General features: G+C 32.0%; 1 protein-coding gene across 1 annotated transcript in view; it reads right to left on the bottom strand.

Annotated features, from left to right (window-relative positions):
• The window catches only part of LOC148275850 (regulating synaptic membrane exocytosis protein 2-like), a 65534-nt gene extending 48183 nt beyond the window's left edge, over window positions 1-17351 (bottom strand). Inside the window, exon 1 of the mRNA XM_088235118.1 lies at window positions 17288-17351. Within this exon, the coding sequence (XP_088091244.1) occupies window positions 17288-17351 (64 nt within the window). The remainder of the gene's footprint in view (window positions 1-17287) is intronic.
• Between the last annotated feature and the right edge of the window lie 3443 nt (window positions 17352-20794).

Here is a 20794-nt window from a genome sequence, read left to right as displayed (position 1 = left end):
ATTAGAGACTAGAAGGAATGTGTTTTTGACTACACATTTTTATCGATTGTTGCGCGGTATGATAGATTATTCTGAGATTATGATAATCATTGGTTTGTATGTTCCTGATAATTACCTAGAACAGCGTCAGTATAAACTAGTTCATTTTACTAGTTCATAATATAAGTTATATTGTAAATAAATTAATTGAATTAAATATATATATAAATATATACACATGAACATATGTATATGCATTCACTAATGCACATATACATACGCGTACATATACACAATTAATTATAAAATAATGAAAACTAATAAGTAAAACAATAAAAAAATAGTAAGAAAAAATGTTGCTCTTGTGACGTCTCTATCGCAATTTTGATGTAATTTTTAAAACAGTATTTTCTTTCGGTAAAAAGATCTATTGCGCCAAAATTTTTACATGACAAGATTTATAATTTTTAAAGTCTGGCTGACCGCACGACCGAAGACGCGTATTTTGCAGAAAACAGCCAGCCCTAGTAAAACTCTGATGTGTGTTATGTCATTACTTACTGTTCATACTATTATTTTTTTATATGAGGGTACTTACGAGTAATTGTGAAGAATCACTAAATATTTTTTTTATAAAAGCTTACGAAATATATTAATTATGCTTTTAAGGAATTTTAATAATTTTTTTAAGTTTGGCTGACTACATAACTTAAAATATGCATTTTGCAGAAAACAGCCAGATCTAATATTGAATGAAACCTCATACAAACTCCTCTGGATGTATGACGTGACATTAATTTAAATGACTTTCTGACATCATGACCTTTTCAAAAGGTGATTATTACAGTTTTTTGTATAAAAGCGGCCTGGCTGTTTTAAGCAGAACATGGAATTGACCTTCCTAAATTTGATAACGCCAATATCTTATTTACTAGAACTACGTTTAATTGTTGCATTCTTGCTTGTATTAAACAATCATTTTTTATAAAACCGTTATTTCATAGTTTAAAATAACATGAATTCATTTATCGAAACAGCTCAAATATTGCTTACCCCTGTTTCAATGACACGTTTTGAGTTGGAAAATAATTTGACATGATTTGATTGACGCGACAATTGAATTATTTAGTATAAGGAGTGTTTACTTTACAGACACACATAGCATAAGGTTCTGAAGCAATAAACAACTCGTGTGGTGAGTAAACCATAGAGCTTTCAGGTAAATAAACAGGCTGTGATTGATAGAGGGCAGATAGATGTTGAAGATAGGGGTTAAAACATCCCTCTGCAAATATAAGATATGAAATACCCACGTACCGAGAAAATTATTCCTAATAAAGTTTGGAAAACCGTAAATTATTGTCTCGCCGTAATAAAGTTCATATGGATTTGTAAAAAAAATCCACCAAAGAATCAAAAATTTTGAAATTTTTGCAAAGGTTTATTTGTAGATTTACATATTCCAAATTATTAAAAAAACTAAGTATTTAGTTAGAGTAAAATCACTCAAGTGGCTTCATTTTTATTAGCGCATAAACTTTAAATATCTCTCACTTCTTTATGATATTCTTTACAGCCCTTGGAAGATATTGCTTTAAGCAATAAGTCCGCCCAAGTACTTATTCTTTGTACTTGAAGTTTTAAATACATAAATAGCATAAATTTTATGCATCAACAGGTTTCAAAATATGACTGCTCCTATGTCCAGGATTAAAAATATAGTAAAAATAAATATTATAAATCAAACAAAATAACAAGTACCTAAATGATATTATCTGCTAATGTTTATGTCCTGACTACAAATTATAAGAAAAAGAAAAAAAGTTACCTAATAGGTATCGGATTGGATATTTTATTTTTAAAAATATTTTTATCAAAGGACTGTTACTGAAATTTTATGAATGCTATTTGTATTTATATTTTTTATGGTAGCAAAATATAACATACTACGGATACTGATAATAATATGTTAAACAGATTTAGAAAAATTAATTGTGTTTTCAAAATCAATACGGATATTGTGGAAAACCGTTTTCATTCATATTTTTTAAATGTGAATCGGGCTGTGGTCCTGTGGCTAGTGTCTCGGACTCGCGGATCAAAGGTCCGTGGTTCGAATCCCATTCTACCCCAACTTGATTCCAATTTTCGAATGGTGAGTTATTTACGACTCGTTGAAAATGGCCCTCAAATTTAATATTTGAATAAATCATAAGAACTCGTATATTAATTTTTTCAATAAAAAAACAGAAAAGCAAAACTGTTAAAAAATACGTCTCTACAAAAACGCAACATGTTCGGTTTTGAAAATTATGACGTTAAGATTCGTGACAATATTCTATATAAACTTGAACGGTCGCAAACAGAGGCTAACATTTTAACGAAACTGTGACGTATTAGGTGCTTGGCCAATCCAATAAACCGTTTTCGCTAGAATAAAAAAATATGAATTGAAAAATATTTTTTATGCTACTAGGTAATAAGAACAATAAAAAAAAATATAGTTTATTAGATACCTTATTGATTAAAAATTGTAAAAAAAGCTATATTTCCCATCTAACTTTAGGTCTCTATTACAAAATACTTGAATTTTTCCTTTCTCGTCCCTCCTTCCTTCCCTCTTTACCACCTTTCTTCAAAGAACTACGAATGGCGAACAAAACCTTACCATCAAATACATAAATGGCTCTCCACAAATTATTAGATCAACTTAAAAACTTGAAAGAATTCTACTTAACTACCAGATTGTTAGGGGACTTAAATCTAAAATTTTGGATTTAAGAACATCAATACCTGTCTTAAACCATAACATTATCTGTTTATATGCTTACTGTTTTTTCTTGCATACCTTTGTTATTATTGTTTTTTTTTACTAACTTTTTAACTAATTTCACAATTTTTTTCTGTATATTCTGTGTTTATTATGTAGTATGTTAGCATGCATTTCATTTATTTTTTTGTAAATGCCTTTTGGGCGTTAATGAACAAAATAAATCAATAATGTTGTGTAGATATTCAGTAAATTTTTAACTGTAAAAAATTAAATCTGTGTGTCAATGTTTTGTTTTATAATGAAAATATTATACAATACCTACAAAATGTTCATACACCACTGATTATCTCAAATTAAACGGTTTGGGTAGGTAGAGAAAAATTGCCTTAAGGCAATATGCCCGCCTTTATGCATGTAAACTCTTAATGTTTACAAAATGTTTAAATTAATAAAATAAATATGTCATTACTTTATTTCATTATTATTAACAAAAAGTGATTATTTTCAACTAGGTGAATCACAAAGTTAGTACTTCAAATACACATTTTGCAAATATGATTTTTGGAAAATATTCGTTATTTTCAAATATTAATTACTGAATATTTTCTTACATGAAGTAAATATTTGCGTATTTTAAAATTAAATATTTGAAATTTTGGTGCCATTTTATTTTATTTAAAACTTTATTTACATATCGTCGCTTAAGCGGCAACATGACCAATCTCATGTTTTTACCAAATTTAGATAAATATGTAAAAAGCTTCGTAGCCTTCTGAATCGACCTGAATACTCAGTTTTGGCAAACTCTCACTAGAGGCGCCACAAATCGACTAATTTTAACATGACGTATCAAAATTTTCTAGACAACATGACGTATTCAGTTTTTTGTCTTTCCTGATAAGTGCGAAAAAATTAGATACATCATGTTGCCGCTTAAGTGACGATATACAGTTTATATACATATAAGGGCGGGCATATTGCCTTAAGGCAATTTCTTCCTACCTACCCAAACCGTCCAGTTTGGGAAATTTACAAGTACATGGACATATTGAATCTTACAATTGTATACAAAAATTAAAAACAGATATTAACAAAACATTTTCGACGAGTTGTAAATAACTCACTATTATAAAATGGGAATTAAGTTGTGTTAAGGCAGGGTTCAAACATTGACCTCAACCGTGAATCTGCCATACGGTTTAATACAATTATAAATATTAGTAAAAGATAAAAAGATTATAAGAAATTACATATTTTATAAAATATTATGTGTTGCCAAAAGTTTTGTTCGTTTTTTTAAATTAAAAAATAAGCACGATTAGTAAAAAAAAATAGTAAAGATTATACGCCATTTGAAAGAAAATTTTCTGTTCTACAAGACATTGTATTTGCTTTTACTTTACACGTATTTTTTTTTTAATAACAAGACTTTAATACGGAATGTCAAGTAGACGAGGTTGAGCATTTTCGTCATTTTTCTCTGTTGGCGTTTAATCGAGGGAATAAAGCTGCCACTCGCGATATTCGTGCAGTTTACGGCGACGATGTTTTTAATTATTAATGTGAAATAATGAAGGAAAATACATACGTTTCCAACTAATTTTTTGTAAAATAATAATGAAAAATACATATTTTACTAATTTGATGTATTTTTTATTGTTGGAGTAATAACCCAACAGAATCGCCTTTCTTTTTTAAAAAAAAACATTTTATGATTATTGACCACGAAGTTAGCAACATATTACAGCAATACAACGGACCGTAAGTACTTGGGTTGAGAATTTCAAGGTGCAAACCAAAACCGTCCATTACGCGTTTGTTGTTGAACTAAAAACCAAACTAAAACCCTACCAAAAATTTGGAAAGTTTTTGTTATATGCTATCGAGTTTAAGGGCTTCTCTTGAGAATTATTGATCTGAGGTTTACACCAATAAATTAGTCTATAATGTTATTTCCTTTATTGTTTTACAACAAATTAATCAAATTAGTTTTTCAACAATATTTTGAGATCGTCCAAATGTTTGCAGACTAGGACCGGATTTCGCACCCTAAGATTTCACCCGTCACAAAGATTTATTGAAAAAAAAATCTTTTGTAGTGTGTAATATCTAAAAATTCCGAGGTGGTAAAATTTGATTCTTGTCTGCAAATATTCGAACAAACTCAAAACACTGTATTGAAAAAATAAAAATTTACCTCATTAGATGGATTTTATCTTACAGTATAACGAATGTTTCCCAGCATAAACGGTGTCATTTAGCGTAATCCAGCACTGTAACTACGTCATTCGATGTCAACCTTTGACGCACTGTCTATGTATAGAAAGTACAGAAATAACAATAGCATCAGCATCGAGAAAACAACTTTTAATAGCATTAGCAACTGCTAAATGAATATGCTATATTTATTTAAATGCTAATCATTGCCAACCATATAAAGGGCCTTACTCATAAACCTGGTATAAAGTTACGCATAGGCATAGTGGTAGAATAAGGATGGGAATACCATTCCTATTTTTGTAGCAGAATGAGGATGGTATTCCCGTTCTTATTCTACCACTATGCCAAGGCATAACTTTATACCAAGTTTATGAGTAAGGCCCATCATGTGATACAGCAAAATAATGAATTTAAATTAGCGTTACAAGACATTTATAAAAAAACTGTTTTGAGGCAATTTGTATAATGATGTGTATAATCGAATATTTTTTAATTACATTGTATTTCTGGTTTTGTAATGTAAGGTTTAATTATAGTTTATTCCAGTTTTATTGTATTTAAGGCTGATCACCTTATCTTTCGTATGATATGATCGACATACGCTGCATTTAGTGTAAAAATTATGTGCCCTATGCACCATCAGGAACAGACAGGGGTATTGTGGTGATGATTATTGTCGTTGAATGAGTTTTTTATTTTATTTTATTTTTTCTTTTATTTTATCATGAAAACAAAACACATTATGAAATTTATACAATGGTTACAATATGTCGGTAGAAATAAATACATTATATGTGTCTCAGTTACATTACTTTTTTTATGGCATAATAATAAGTACTAGTTTTAGTCACAAAAAAATAGTGTATCCGTTTTATTATTGTACATGTTAGTAAGGGTGAGTATATATATTTAGGGTGTGTGAGGGTGTGTGTATTTGTGTATGGGTGTGTGAGTATTGCATGTATGCGAAAGTGTGTAGTGAATATAAGTGGACTTATTGAACAATGGTTAACAAAGAAACATCTGTTTTTTTTAAACCTTAATGAGGAAACCTATCAACCACCTTATCCATCGATGTAAAAATTGTTTAGATTGTTAAGAACGCTCCGGCCTAAAATCCAAATTTAAAAATATGTAAAAAAAAAAAGAAAAAAAAACAATATATTTGTATATATTCACATAGATCTGTCACAATAGATATTCACAGGTCGCAGTGACGTCGGGAGCTTGAATGGCACTGACCCCTACCTCTGAGAATAAGAATAGGCAGTCACATACACACACATATATAATGATTACGATTATGCATGTACCAATATAATATGTAAATATTTAGGATGATTATTTTAGAACATCAATCAGGAGTTAAAAAACGTATTGGGTACATAAATTGAAAACCGGAATTTGACACTAGATGTCGACACTTGTGTATGCGCTGTAGAAAATCATTGACATAAATGTCATTTTGAAGCTCAATTCATAAGCTGTCAAAATCAGTCAACAGTGTTTGATTTGCTTGGGCGAAAAACGACCAGAATGGGTGACCAGACACGAGACAATGACTTTGGAACCTGACAATGTACGGCCACATGTTGCTCAACCCGATAAAAACTATTTGGAAAATAGCGGAGGGAAATTTTGTCCCACCCGCAATATAGTCCAGACTTGGTTCCCGCCTTTTGACTTCCATTTGTTTCGGTCGATGCAGAATGCACTTTCCGGAATACGCTTCACTTCAGTCCAAGGCATAAAAAATTTTCCCGATTCGTTCTTGGATTCAAAAGATGACCGGTTTTTTGGGATGGCATCCACAAATTGCCAGAAAGATGAAAAAATGTTGTAACTTCCGATGGACAATACTTTGAATAACAGAATCGTACAAGATTTTATTTGATAAACGCTCAAATTTCTTAGAAAAATTCCGGTTTTAGAGTTATTTTTTTATTAATGTTTAAAAAAAAATTATTTTTTTTTGGTTTATTTTTCCATACATATATTATTTACATACAAAGAAAATAAAAGAAAAGAAAAATAAAAGAAAAATCAAATTAACATATGCTGACATTACGAAAATATGATTTATTTGCAGTATGCATTTATTTTTAATTTTAATGAAGTTTTTTTTTTTAAATAATGTTTCTATTTGCTCCTTCCATGCTAATCCAAGACCATATTAATATAGCTCAGCGTTTTTTTTATAGGAATATTTCCGTTTTTACGATTTACTCTAATATTTTAAATTTGGGGGTCATTTTCAAACTATTTTAAATAACTAACTATTAAAAAATGGAAATCGAGTTGTGCTACAGCGGGGTTCGAATCTCGGGCCTCAGATTCGAGAGACCGCGACACTAGCCATAAGACCACAACTCAACCCTATACCCTAGTTAATTTCTATATACGATCTTTCGGGTTTATTTGGCGGAACTCAGTGACGCGGGACGTATTAGGAGGCAAAAGTGCTAGCTGGCAATTAGTGCATAGTCGAGTCTCCTTATCTCGAATTCGTTGACAGAAATCCCAATATACTATTTATCATGTAGCCATATTATTTCATGTGCTAGGCTTGTTTTATTCGCACGCTAATAAAATAATGAATAGATAGAAATAGTTCCCACATTAACGTGTAGGCGTAAACAGCGTGGGAGGGTCGCGCGGCAGAAGGTGTGGGGTGGGTGTGGAGGGGCAGCAACAGGTCTTTATATTCTGGGCGGAATTCGGGAAGGACTAGTGGAGGGTGAGAAGATATAGGGGAAGTTATTCGCTCTCGCTTCGACCACATTCGATAAAGGAATGTGGCAGACTAGATATTAAGTGAAAAGATCGGTATTTTTTTATTTGCCTTTTTCGTATTACCCGTATAAAATAGTGCATAAGACGCTGCAAAGATTCTCGAATTGCAGCGTATCGAGATAATTTGTTTATGAAAGCAATGTGAAAGAGAATCAGTTTCTTTTGTACTAAAAACCTTTTTTTGGCAATATACTAGTTACTCTTTTGAAATTACAATTTCATAAACCTCGACTTTATTTGAATTCAATTGATTTCATTATCCCTGTCACCATGATTGTCAAAATGATTGGTGTCGCGTTAAAAGGTTATTTTCACAATTTGAGAAAAACATTTAATATATAATATGAGAGCTTGACCTGGAAATGCTTTGCTATTGCTAGATTTGAGTGAATACTCGTGTATATATATATTAAATTAACACAATCGAAAGTTTCATCATTTACTGTATTTACTCCGAATTAAATATGTACGTATACTTTATTATTTTTTTCAAACATTGTTTTCCTGTCATTGTCTTGCGATGCCTTAGAATAGACAAAATCGACGTTTCGTTGTCCCGTTTTCCGCACCTCAAAGGCCAACCGATTTTGTAATTTTAAGAAGAAAATATGCAATAAACCGTACGTTAATTTGTCAAGTCGTTTTCGAGTTTTTGCGAGACTTAAAACGGCGAGTCATTTTAATATGTTAAGATATTTTGAGTCGATTTTTACGATTCTAATCATTAATATTGAAAATAAGTATTCATTAATAATTCATTCTGTTTTAGTTTTTCTTCACAAAAGTTAACAGATGGAAGAGTTGAGGAAATGTGGAAGTTTAAACATAGGCACAATGGTGAATTTTATACAGTGTGTAAAGTGGCCACTTCAACCAGCCAATGATAGGTCATAATTTTAGTAAATGCTTAGACTTCCGCATTTCCTTCTAAAAAATATTTCCCCTCTCTGTTGCCCAATTTTAGATCTAAATCACTCCCTGTGGAAAAAATCCAGCCCGTCTACCAACATTTCGACAAACTTAAAACATTGTATCAATAGTAGTTATTAATACGACCTAGTTGCCAGGAAGAAAAGGGGTAAGTTTGGCTGCTTTTGGTAAGCTAAAGTACATTTTTGAAAATAAACAAGTCCCGCTATTAACATACTACAATAGAGATGAAGAACATTTTAGAGAAGGGAATATAGAAGTATTGGCATAACTTGTCAGATGCCAATACTTTTTTATTTCTTTCTCCAGTTGAATCCATTCCTAGTCTACAAAAATTTAGACAAATTCAAAACGTTGATAATAAGTCCCACGATGCTTAAAATGACAAATCTATAAACCACGTATATTGCCAGTGATGACGTACGGACTATAAACTATGTTTGTGGCACAGAAAAGTAGTCAGAAACTAAAATGCACGGAACGATCCATGGAAAGACAGATTCAAATCAATTCATTTAAATTTATTGATTTAAATTGATACATACATTACAAGCTAGAATTTAAGACGAACATTTTATAAAAAGACAAAGATATTCTTGTCAAAATAATAGGAGAATCCTGCTCCGAAAAACCCCTTCAGATACGTGGAACAGATCAACAATAATAATAATAATAATAATAATAATGTTTGGATAATTTATTTAGCGCCATTTTTGTGAAAATCACCTCAAGGGATCCAGAACGATACAAGACTTGATATATCTCTCTTATTTTTTTAAGTTATGAAGTTGTATTTTTTACAATCTTCATTGGACATTTTCACACTCGATTTGGAAAGTAAAACTTGGATAACTATGCTGGATTTGAAAGCAAAAAATATTTAACTTTGTTACCCGAAAAATCACATCCGCAAACACAGCAAGTATTAGAGAGAGCACAAAGATATAACATATATCTTATAGACAGTACACGCGTTTAGTTTTACGATGTCGGCAATTATGTATGTATTCGTATGTTCATTATTATATTTTTGTACCTTTTACATTATTTTCATAAAACTTTTTTCTTTTCTTATTCTTTAAATTTATCTTGTTTCTGTTTAATTTATTTTTATAACTATTTATAAGTATACGTATTTTTATTTTATTTGCAACTTCTAAGTGCCTATCACTTGCTAATTGCTTTTATTTTGATACCGATAATGTACTCAATCAATAGCTTAGACCACTGTGGAAAATTTTAATTGACCGTTTTCACAATTTTCGTTCATATGTATTCTTATTTTTTGTATACAATATATGTAAAAACTGTTGGTTTTTTCCCCAAATAAAAATAAATAAATATAACAAGGAAGACAGAGACGCTGTTCTGTAGCTGCCGTAGCCGGTGTTATGTGAAACAAATTCAGTCGGTTGTTGACAGTGATGGGGGACGCACGCGTGAATTGTGAGTAGTGAATTTATGATTAATTTTTTTTTTGCTGTTACATGTCTTAATAGTAAGTTTTTTTTATAAATTATGAAAAAATAATTATTCAACTGTATGTCCCCATGTTTTTTTTCTCATATGTCTGAGCTTTAAAATATTCCGTCTTTTGCTTATGGTAACACGATGTTACATCACCGCGCGTAAAATGATAATTTACCACAGTCTTTTAATAGTTAAACACACAGCTGATTTGATTTATTTTAATAAAATTTTTATTCTATTACTTTACTAAACATTATTATTTCAAAAAGATTTCCTTCTCATTTTTATCTGCGTTTCTCACGAACCTTCACTGAGTAATATGTGATGTGAAAAAAAAACAATGAGAATTCTGTGTGGGGGAAAATATTATGGCCGTCTAGGAGAGAGTAGAGGCGGTGCGTATCATTTTCAATTAGCGTCAGATGGCCCACCCAAGATTACATACATGTGTTTTAGCGCACACGGTAGGGTACGTGATATCGTGCTATCTATACTTTGTTTCTAAACAAAGAAAACTAAATTTTATTTGTATGTGCAGCTTGAGTAAAGAATATGTAAAAAAGAATTTCACTGTTGAATCAAATATAAATTTATGGATTTTAACTGGCTTTGTTATTATTTTGACGATAAGGTCCGATTAATAAGGTCCGAACAATTTAATCCCAGTCAGTGAAGAACGCACATTCCTTTATTCCTCAATCTAATAAAAACATGTTTCTGAATTACCAATGTTCTTTCTGCACATTAATGCTAAGGCTACTAGATTACAGAGAGCTCTTTAGCAACTTGTTCTGCAAAGAGCAATTTTTCTGTGCGAGGATAGCATCTTATACAACGTCCTTAGGTGCGGTGTGCGGATGTGAATGGTAATTTGTTAATTAAAATATTCTCATTTTTTGGTCAAAACTCAACAAATAATCATGTGATGTAAAAACATTTAATAAAAAAATATATGGTTTCAAATTATGTGAGAACATTTACGACTACATATTATCGATATTGATAATAATGTAATAAATAAACAATACACAAAGAAGTAATCTCGTTTTTAACATTATACTTAAGATTAAAAATTTATAAGAGTTTTATTTTGCGAAAGAATGAGGAAAAAATAAGAAAATTACGAAAATTTAAAAGAAAGTAAAAAAAATATATTATAATTAAAACAGGTTGTACTTAGTTAGATAAACTAGACATAATCCAAAGAAATCTATTACCCGAACATGTAGCAGATAAAGAAATTGTAATTTTTATTTATAAACTGTGATTTTCATTATTATCATTGTAAATATCGTGGGCTAATGCTATAACTAAGAAATTTCAAAAACTGAATTTTTGAGTTAAAAACACACAATTGTTGGATTTTTTGAGTCTTCTGAAAAAAAAATTCAAATTTTTCTTTCATTGATTATTGTCTTTTCCTAAGAAATGTTATTTAACATTACTCGTATTGTGTTAAAATAGTTACTTATGTATTGTTCTATGAAATTGTCAAATGATTTTTATTGTGTTATATAGTAGTATGGGCAATTGCAACTCCAAATGTCAGGCAACACGTCACCAATGAATGAAATACTAAATTTAGACTATCCGCCTAGCATTGATTCGCATTGTCTTCGAAACAGCGTTGTAAATTACTGATAACATTTAACATAAATTAATTTCAATTATTACAATTAGGTTCAACCAGTATTTTTCGCTTTTCATTTTATCGTATTTTATTTCGTCACATTATTATGAAGACTATGGAGAATTTATAAACCGTCATTTTAGTAATTTAATGCCTTAAAGGCGCGTTTCTATGGATAAATAAATTTAATTGAAAAATGTATATTTGTAATTTAAGTGAAACAATTTATGTAGCTATCACATGCTACGGATTTATTCGAATGACTAAGAGAACAAGTAGGTTTTAGTTTTTTTCCGAAACATCACTTCACTCTCACAGCTTCGCACTTCTGCTGGGAGAGCATTCCATGCCATAGGGCCTGCGACTGCAAATGCGTGTTCATCAAATTTAGAGCGCTGTTTGTGTAGAGGTATAATAACTTTTCTTCTCGCCATAGACGTAGCTGATCTATGTGTAAGACACCTGCCTGCTAGTTCATCTGGAATGCGTAGGTTTCCTGAGATATTCCGGAGCAGAGTTGTGCAGTGACTTATACATGAGCCAACAGAGTGCGTATTCCACCCTTTGTGCAAAACGCAGCCAGTGCAATTCCCGAAGTCGAGTGATATAACTGAACTTAGAGATTCCGGAAATAAGTCTCGCTGGGGCATTTAATTCAGATGGATAGTGAGTCATTTGGTTCATTAGTAGACCTGCGTAGACACTACTATAATAATCGACTCTAGACACTACAGACGCATTTATTAATTGACGGGCGGCATCAACTGGCAATTTTTTGGATGTTCATTTAATTTGTCTCAGCGGGTAGAAGCAAAAACTCATCATTCTATTTATTTGAGCGTCAAGAGAGAAGTCAGAATTAAAGGAGACTCCCAGTAGTTTAACGGTGGGTAAAGCGGTACTTCTCACACAGGGTAGTGCTGTATCCGGAATCGAATTCTGTCGTCTTGCTGAAGCCATCGATAGTTGTCCCATTTTAGATGGGTTTAGTGTTAGTCTGTTTTCAGCTTTCCAGTCTCTTATTTTCTAAATGCACCATCAATAAAAATAATAAGCACACTTGTCTGCCTGGTTTGCGTAAATAAAAATAAAATTTGTGAACATCCGCAAAGCAGTGCGACCACAATCCATATTCTTTGATAATGTTTTCTATATCTTTAGTGTATAGTTAAAGTCAGTTTCGTAATTTAATGGTCAGAGCGTTTGCCTACCATGCAAGAGATCTCGGGTTTGATTCCCGACATGTTTTTTTTTTTTTTTTTTTTAAAAGAAATATTTACATTCTTATGATTTACCCAAATATTTAATTTTGAGGGCCATTTTCAACGAGTTGTAAATAACTCACTATTAGAAAATGGAATCGAGTTGGGGTAGAGTGGGATTCGAACCGCGGACCTTCGGTCCATGAGTCCGAAACACTAGCCACAGGACCACAACCCGATCAACTCAGTTGATATGAAGTATTTATTAAAAAGGGTTTTTTCACACTAGAATATTTCATAGTCCCTGGACTGGTACTTAAAGCGTAAGACTAATCACCTTACCTTCATGTGATAAAAAATATCAAGATTCGCTGCGAATGGTGTACCAATGCAATACTTTATGCACCATTGGATGCGGAAAGGGAATGGTGATGATGATGATAGTTATAGTCAATTAAGTTAAATAAAACTATAAATAAATATGTTAATCGGAATCTTTTCATTTCATACACGCAACCGTGCAACAAAACTACGGTAAGTCGACATTCGATACAATTATTCTTTACAAAAACAAATTCACTGCAGTAGAATTAGCTCTCAATTATTAAGCCATTTTCTGGAATAAAATAATAATTTTTAACAGCGCGGTAGTTGGGTCTTGTACCGTATGCGGTGAATTTCATCTTCTTTCAGACGAAAACAACCCTTTACTCCAGAGAAATGTATTTCTCGAGACATGTTACGGGTTTTGTATGTATTTTTTGCTATTTACATGAACTTATATGGGCTTGTGGGTATTTACGAGGAACAGGTGAAAGGCGAGACTGGCCCGAGGCAAGCTTGTTACAAATACGGCATTGAATTAATGAATAGGTAATTACAAAAAGGTGTTGATGTGTTGTACCAACCTATAGTTTTCATTTGTCTGGTTCCTAATGGAAAGCTTAATTACCTTACTATTGGTAGTTTGAGCCAAATAAGTTATATTACGAGTATCTATTCAAGTTTATGTGAATAAAATGGATTGCCTCCTTAGCCATTTATCCAGAAAGACATTATGTAGTAAAAATGTGTGTGTGGTAATAAAAAAAGGATTTATTTTTATTCAAATAAACGGTACTTTGTGCCTTTTACATGTTAAAAGAAAAAGGTATATACAATTTAAATACAACTTAATAGAGTTTGAAGTTTAAGTTAAAGTTCTTTTATAAAAATTATTATAAACCTCAGGGTAATAATGCGTCAACCTATAGAGAAGCCCTATCACCATGTTTCATAGAACACAAGCGATGTTGGTTAGCAACAAATTGGCGGCCATTTTGTTTTGTTTGACAACATAGGCATAACGGTTCTATCGGATGCTTTTGTAGCTGTGCTTAGCTTTACTCGCAAATAACTTGATTATTTACGTTATAATAAATAAAAATCGACTATGGTGAATTGCAGTATGTTTGGTTGCAGCAGTAGAAGCATGAAAGGTATGAAAGGTGTTAAAGGAGTCAGTTTTTACAGGTAATTGATTTCGAATATTTTCCCATGATTGACATTGGTTTTTGGCATTTATTGTCCCGATACGTGTATTATGTTGCTTAAAAACTTTCTTCATATCAACATATTTACATGAGATACTATTTTTTCTCAATTTAGGGGATAAATTTGTGAATTAAAGTATGTTTGCTATTAATAATGACAGTTGATTACGGGAAATATGTCGGGGCCGCAATACGCATCCATATAAAGTTTAAGTCTTTATCGAGTAGATGTTGATTCAAATTTTACTCGAAAATAGCAACGTTAACCTTGAAATCGCATCTAAAATGACATGTCCAAATTTCAGGCCGATTTCGGAGATTGACGGACAAACAAACAAACTCAACTCATGACTTTGGTTCCATATTCTTCTTCTTCTTCTTCTGCAGCCTTATTCTCTCCACTGCTGGATAAAGGCCTCTTCCAAACGTCTCCATTCCTTCCTATCACCCGCTTTCATCATTCACGTTTTACCGGTAATAGAGGCAATGTCGTCGACCCATCTTTTTTGTGGTCTTCCAACACTTCTTTTGTTTGCTCATGGTCTCCACTTTATTATTCTGGGTGTCCACCTGCCATCATTTTGCCTCGCCAAGTATCCTGCCCACTGCCATTTCAATTTCGCTGCACTATCCATGATATCCACGACTCCGGTTCGGCGTCTTATTTCTTCATTTCTTATTTTGTCTCTTAGACATACACCGAGAATCTGTCTTTTCATAGATCGTTGCGTGCATTTTAATTTCTGGCTACTTTTTTGTGTTATAGACATGGTTTTTAGTCCGTATGTTGTCACCGGCAGTATGCACGATTCATATACTTGTCCTTTCAAGCATATAGGGACTTTTTTATTTTATTTTAAAAATATATTTTAGTTTGCCGAAAGCAGCCCAATTTAGCCCTATTTTTCTTGGTAACTCCGCTATATGGTTATCTTTACCAAGTTGGACTTTGTGTCCTAGATAAATATATTCATCAACCACTTGATGAAAATATCTCGTCCTGTTGAACTCATAATCTTTGTTTTATGATTGTTCATTTCCAAACCAATCCTTTTTGTGAAGCCTCATGTAGTTCTATAGTCATTTCGCCTAGTTCATACATGTCTTTACTTATGACCACTATATCATTTGCGAATCTGAGGTGACTCAAGTACGTGCCATCGATCTTTACACCCTTATTTTCCCAATTGAGGTTTTTAAATACATCCTCTGCTAGCGTAAAGAGCTTTGGTTCCATAACAACACTTAATTAAGTTGAATGGACCAAACCGTATTAGTTTTTTTCCGTTTTTTTAACAGTTTTATACATAATTTGACATTTAACCATCAGTGTGGCTATTACACGAAGCAAAATTTCATCGGAATAAAAAAATAAATATCTCTTCACAAAAGTATCTTCAAATCCTTCTCCAGTAAAATCGCATTTGTGAGTTACGATATTATACGTAGAAGGTGTTGGTTTGTAGATAAATTTACTAGATTCCGCCCACTGCGCACTGGGAAGTTACAACAGCAATAGCGAGCATAAGATGGTTTTCTGCAGAGCGAGATTTTTGCTTTACGCCACTGCATTGTCTTACTAAGTATTCGAATTACCATTTTCGATTTGTCAAAATGTCAACAATCAAACAATTTGTCATTCAGTGATTTTTGTTTTATTTATTTGTTCTTGCTGAATGCTAAAACAAAATGGCCCCTAAATGTATACAATATATACGTATTTTATGAGATGGAGAGAGTTTTTGGCAAGATTCTGAATTTAGAATTTGTTTGGCGGGTCTTCTCTCACTAATTAAATTGTAAATTACTTTTCACCCTATCAGACATAAAAGCGAGGTCTTGTGTCGAGGATTGTGTTACTAAACTTCATTGTTTTTCATTGAAATAATTATTTGTGAGTCATATCGTTCGCTTTTTGTTGAGAACTGATGAATAACAAGAGGATCATTCATAAACTAATAATATTATGAGATCGTCAAAAATTTTGTAGACAAGAACTAGATTTCCCCCCTAGCGAGTTATTGCTATTTATTTATTTTATTCCAGTAAAATGGCTACATAGTGCAGAGCCAATTCTAATATATAAAACCAAATAATCTTATAGATTTTATATTTTAAGCACTTATGGTGGTCTCAGCATATCCCGCCATCGCTCGGACAAGGGTGAATGAATCCACCCTGCAGTTGTTTGGCGAAGCGCGTTATTGGAGCTTTTCAGGCGATCCCACAGGCTCTTTGGCGAAGTAGGGCAGCGAAGGTGTTTACCCGTCCAGCTGTAAACATTTCGGAGGCACTGCAGTACCTAGGCAGTTCGAATAATTGTAGGTATGAATTATTATACGTGACCCATAATTTATTCCATCTTGCTTGCGTATAATTGTTCCACAGTTCCGCTGTATACATGGACGTCAAATACGATGTAAATATGATTTTCTTCACTTTGGCACTGCACTGAAAGAAGCATCTTGCTAGCAAAGAGGCCTTGACATTGATGGCTCTTCTTTGTCTCTCTAATAAGATTGATTACAACAGAGATGGAAAACATTTTCTTCTGCTTCTTTTCATCCTCCGCTCCTAAGTGAAGCATGTGGACACTACCCGACGCCCTCAGGAGACCCTATCGCCAGCTAGTAATCTCGCTTGCTGCCACTGAATAAAGTCGAATGATTGTCATTGACAGTCTTCCAGGACGGCGGGAGCCCACAAGTTTAAATATGAGGCAACTTGGCTTTATGTTCTCCCGAAGCAAGCGCAGCACGTGTCCAAGCCAGGTCCACCGCCGCATCTTCAAGACGCTCGTTGTAGGAGACTGTTCCTTGCATTATGATATCGAACAATATTAATTAACGAATGCAATTAATGTGTATGAGTCGATTTAATTTATCCTTTCCTGATAGGGAAAATCATCGAATAAATTGAACTGCTGGCCACAACAAAATAAAATATCAAAATAAACAAAGCGGAAATAAGAATAAGCATAAAAAAGGAAAGTAAAAAGGATAACAATAGATCATTTCATTAAATAAATCAATGTGTGTGAGAAAATTTTCACAATTTTTGAACCTTTAACTACGTAACTAACATAGAATGCCCCTTTTTTTCTTCTTTATGTTAGTTTTTGGCTGAAAAAATAAAAATTATATTGTTGCATAATAGTCATTGGTTAAAGCTGATTCATATAGTGGAAAATTGTTAAACATTAAAAACATTCTAGGAGCCCCGACTGAAAAAAAACAAGTTACGGGAAATCCGAAACATCGTCTGAAACTTTTATCAGTTCTACAAAATAAAAATCTGCGATTAATTTTACAGCTTTTTTATACAAACTTCTATTGTATAGATTATGCAGAGAATATTATAGTTTTAAGCTTTTTTCTAGGACATTTTTCACTTCATTGTACCGTCACTCACAAAAGACATGTGTTTGTAACTTTTGTTTGTTCTGTGTACTTTTCGGATGGTAAAACAAAAACGTATATGTTATATTATGATGTTGACACTGACCAGAAACAATTCATGATACAATTTACTCATGTAGACTATTCGGCTAGAAAAAAAAACTTAATTATAAAGTCTCGGAGATTTATTTAGAAATGATAGTTGCGTTAGAAGCACGCAATCAACGTTTGCTATAAAAAAATGCCGTAATTACTAATTACACCGTAACATTATTTTTTTTTAAATGTACAGATATACTGTTTTGAATCGTATTTAATGAATAAGCAGATAATTGGTAGACGTATGGATGGAAAAATTGATTTCATTATAACTCATTTTTTAACAATTTATTTATTTATTTTATACATTTATTCATTCACACAAATACACACATATTACAAAAAATATAAAAATAACGTAGCCCAAACTCTATGAGGCCAAGGGCCCTGTATTGAGTTGGGATACAACATAATGGAAAGTGAAAGCAGGTACATAGTTAAATAAAAGCAAACAAAATAAAAGATATATTATTACATAAACAAACATGTTTTTCATCTGAACAACACGCTTAATAGTATATAAATATATGCAATATCTCGCAGCAGTCTCCTGCAATGGTCTTTTTCCTTAGACAAAATCCATACATGTACAATTCCCCTGAAAATGGCTTTCGTTTTGGAGAACTGAATATGTTCATAGAGGACATTGAACACTCTTGGGACACAAAAGAGAAACTCTTTTGAGTAAACGTCGTACGTGTATTTGGAATTAAATAATTCAAATTACGGGGAAACCTCGTACGAGCATCCTGCTGAGATCTACTCCTGTAGCCGCATGACCAGAAATGTGTCAATGACTCTATTTTAAAAAATTGTCTTATGTCCAGTACCTTCATGAATTGGAACAATGTCTCAGATGGGAAAGTGGGGGGACAATGTAGCATCACTCTTAGTATTAATTTTTGCACGTTTATTAGGGGGTTCATGATAGACGCAGTGCAACCTCCCCAGCCCACTATACCATAGGTTGCTACTGATTGGGAAATATCGAACTACACAGTTCTAAGAGTGCTAATGTTCAAGATGTTCCTAAGGTAACAGAATACTTGACACTGTTCTTTTAATCTGGAAACCAGTGATTGAACCTGAACCTCCCATTAATATAACTTGAATAAATTTAATATGCCCACCCAAATCAGAAAATGACCGTTTCTTTGCCAAGGATTAAAAATAATATATTTAAGTGATTTCATCATCACCATCATTCTCTTTCTGCACTTATTGTGCATAAGGCACTGCATTGGTATACAAATCGCAGCGTATTTTAAACATTTTTGCTACACGAAGGTAAGATGATCAGTTTTACTTTTCAGGTCCCAGTCCAGGGACTTTCAAATATTCTAGTGTAAAAACACCTTTTTAAATAAATATTACATGTCAATTTCATGTTTTTTAAGCATATGCCTTTTTTATATAGTATATATCCTTATAAAATAAAATTTAATAAATATCTCTTAACGTCAATGTTTGTATGTGTATTTGTTATCTCCTTTTTACAAATTGTTGTGGACAAAGCAATATTTGCTCTTTCTTGTAGAATTAGCTAGTTAAGGAATAATGTGTCTATTCATTATACGCCAGTGAAAGCAATATATTAATCAATTATTTTTCTATTTTTTTTACATTATATGAGAAATAACGTCCTTATTATATGGATTTTCATAATTCTACAAAACTTTTGATGACGATTCAAAAGCGTTAAATGAATCGTTTTCCTTAAAACGGATTTAGGAATAGAGTATTTTAGTGTAATTTCATATTTGCAACTATCCTGATGTACTTATTTTAAAACAAAAGTAATTCATCAATATTTTTATAAAATATTGTTTTGTTTTTCATTTTTGCGATTTTAAATGAATTAAATAGGGATATCATCGTGAGATTATGTATGAACATTTGTTTTTAAAGGAAAATGCATTCAATGCACTTCAATTGTGTGTTAAATCATAACTGTCAGAGCCAAACGCGTAATGTAATCAACATAAAAATATCTTACACTATTACAAAATGAGAAACAAAAACGTTTTTTCGGAAAAAAATCGGAGTTTTCTCAAGCGGGACAACAGTACCAAAAAGGTATAAACATACAACATTTTATTTTACTTCAAACGATAGTAGTTACTATTCAGCTCATTTCTCTGCAAATATAATATATGCTTATGTAATATTTTTAATTAGATTTTTTTTATTATTTAATAATGTACATGAACACTTTCCATTATGTTGTGTCCCAAATCAACACAGGGGTCTTGGCCTCATAGAGTAAGAGAAACGTTATTATTATTTTTTGTAATGTATATGTGTTTGCATGAATAAATAGATAGATAAATAAATACACACCGGTTACGAAAAACAGGTAATTTAATTTTACTTATAAAGTTGATAAAACTTTATTGGGTAGAAAACAATTACTGAAAAAGCAATAAATTTTACCTCGAATATATCAATACACCCATAAATGTCTCGAAAACAAATAAATGTTTTCTTTTAATACTATGTTTCAAACGAGACGCAGTAAAGTGACCCTTTTCTTTTTAGATGGGTATAAAATATTTATCAAGAGAAACAAGGAAGATTGCTGGTCTAAAGGAAAAGTGTGAGAACAAACGAAACTCTTAAATTGATAGTTAGGTAGTCTGCAAAGACAAATAATAAAGATGGATGGAACGACAAAGAGTGTTTGCCAAATAACCAATTGACTTGTTTGCATGCCATATATTAACTATGGAATAATATTGAGATATCGTAGTTTTGAATCGGATAAATGA

The sequence above is a fragment of the Micrasema longulum genome, unplaced genomic scaffold, assembly GCF_059751315.1.
Source record: "Micrasema longulum isolate JH-2025_06_02 unplaced genomic scaffold, ASM5975131v1 h1tg001332l, whole genome shotgun sequence".
Taxonomy (NCBI): domain Eukaryota; kingdom Metazoa; phylum Arthropoda; class Insecta; order Trichoptera; family Brachycentridae; genus Micrasema; species Micrasema longulum.
This window is presented reverse-complemented; position numbering and strand designations above follow the sequence as displayed.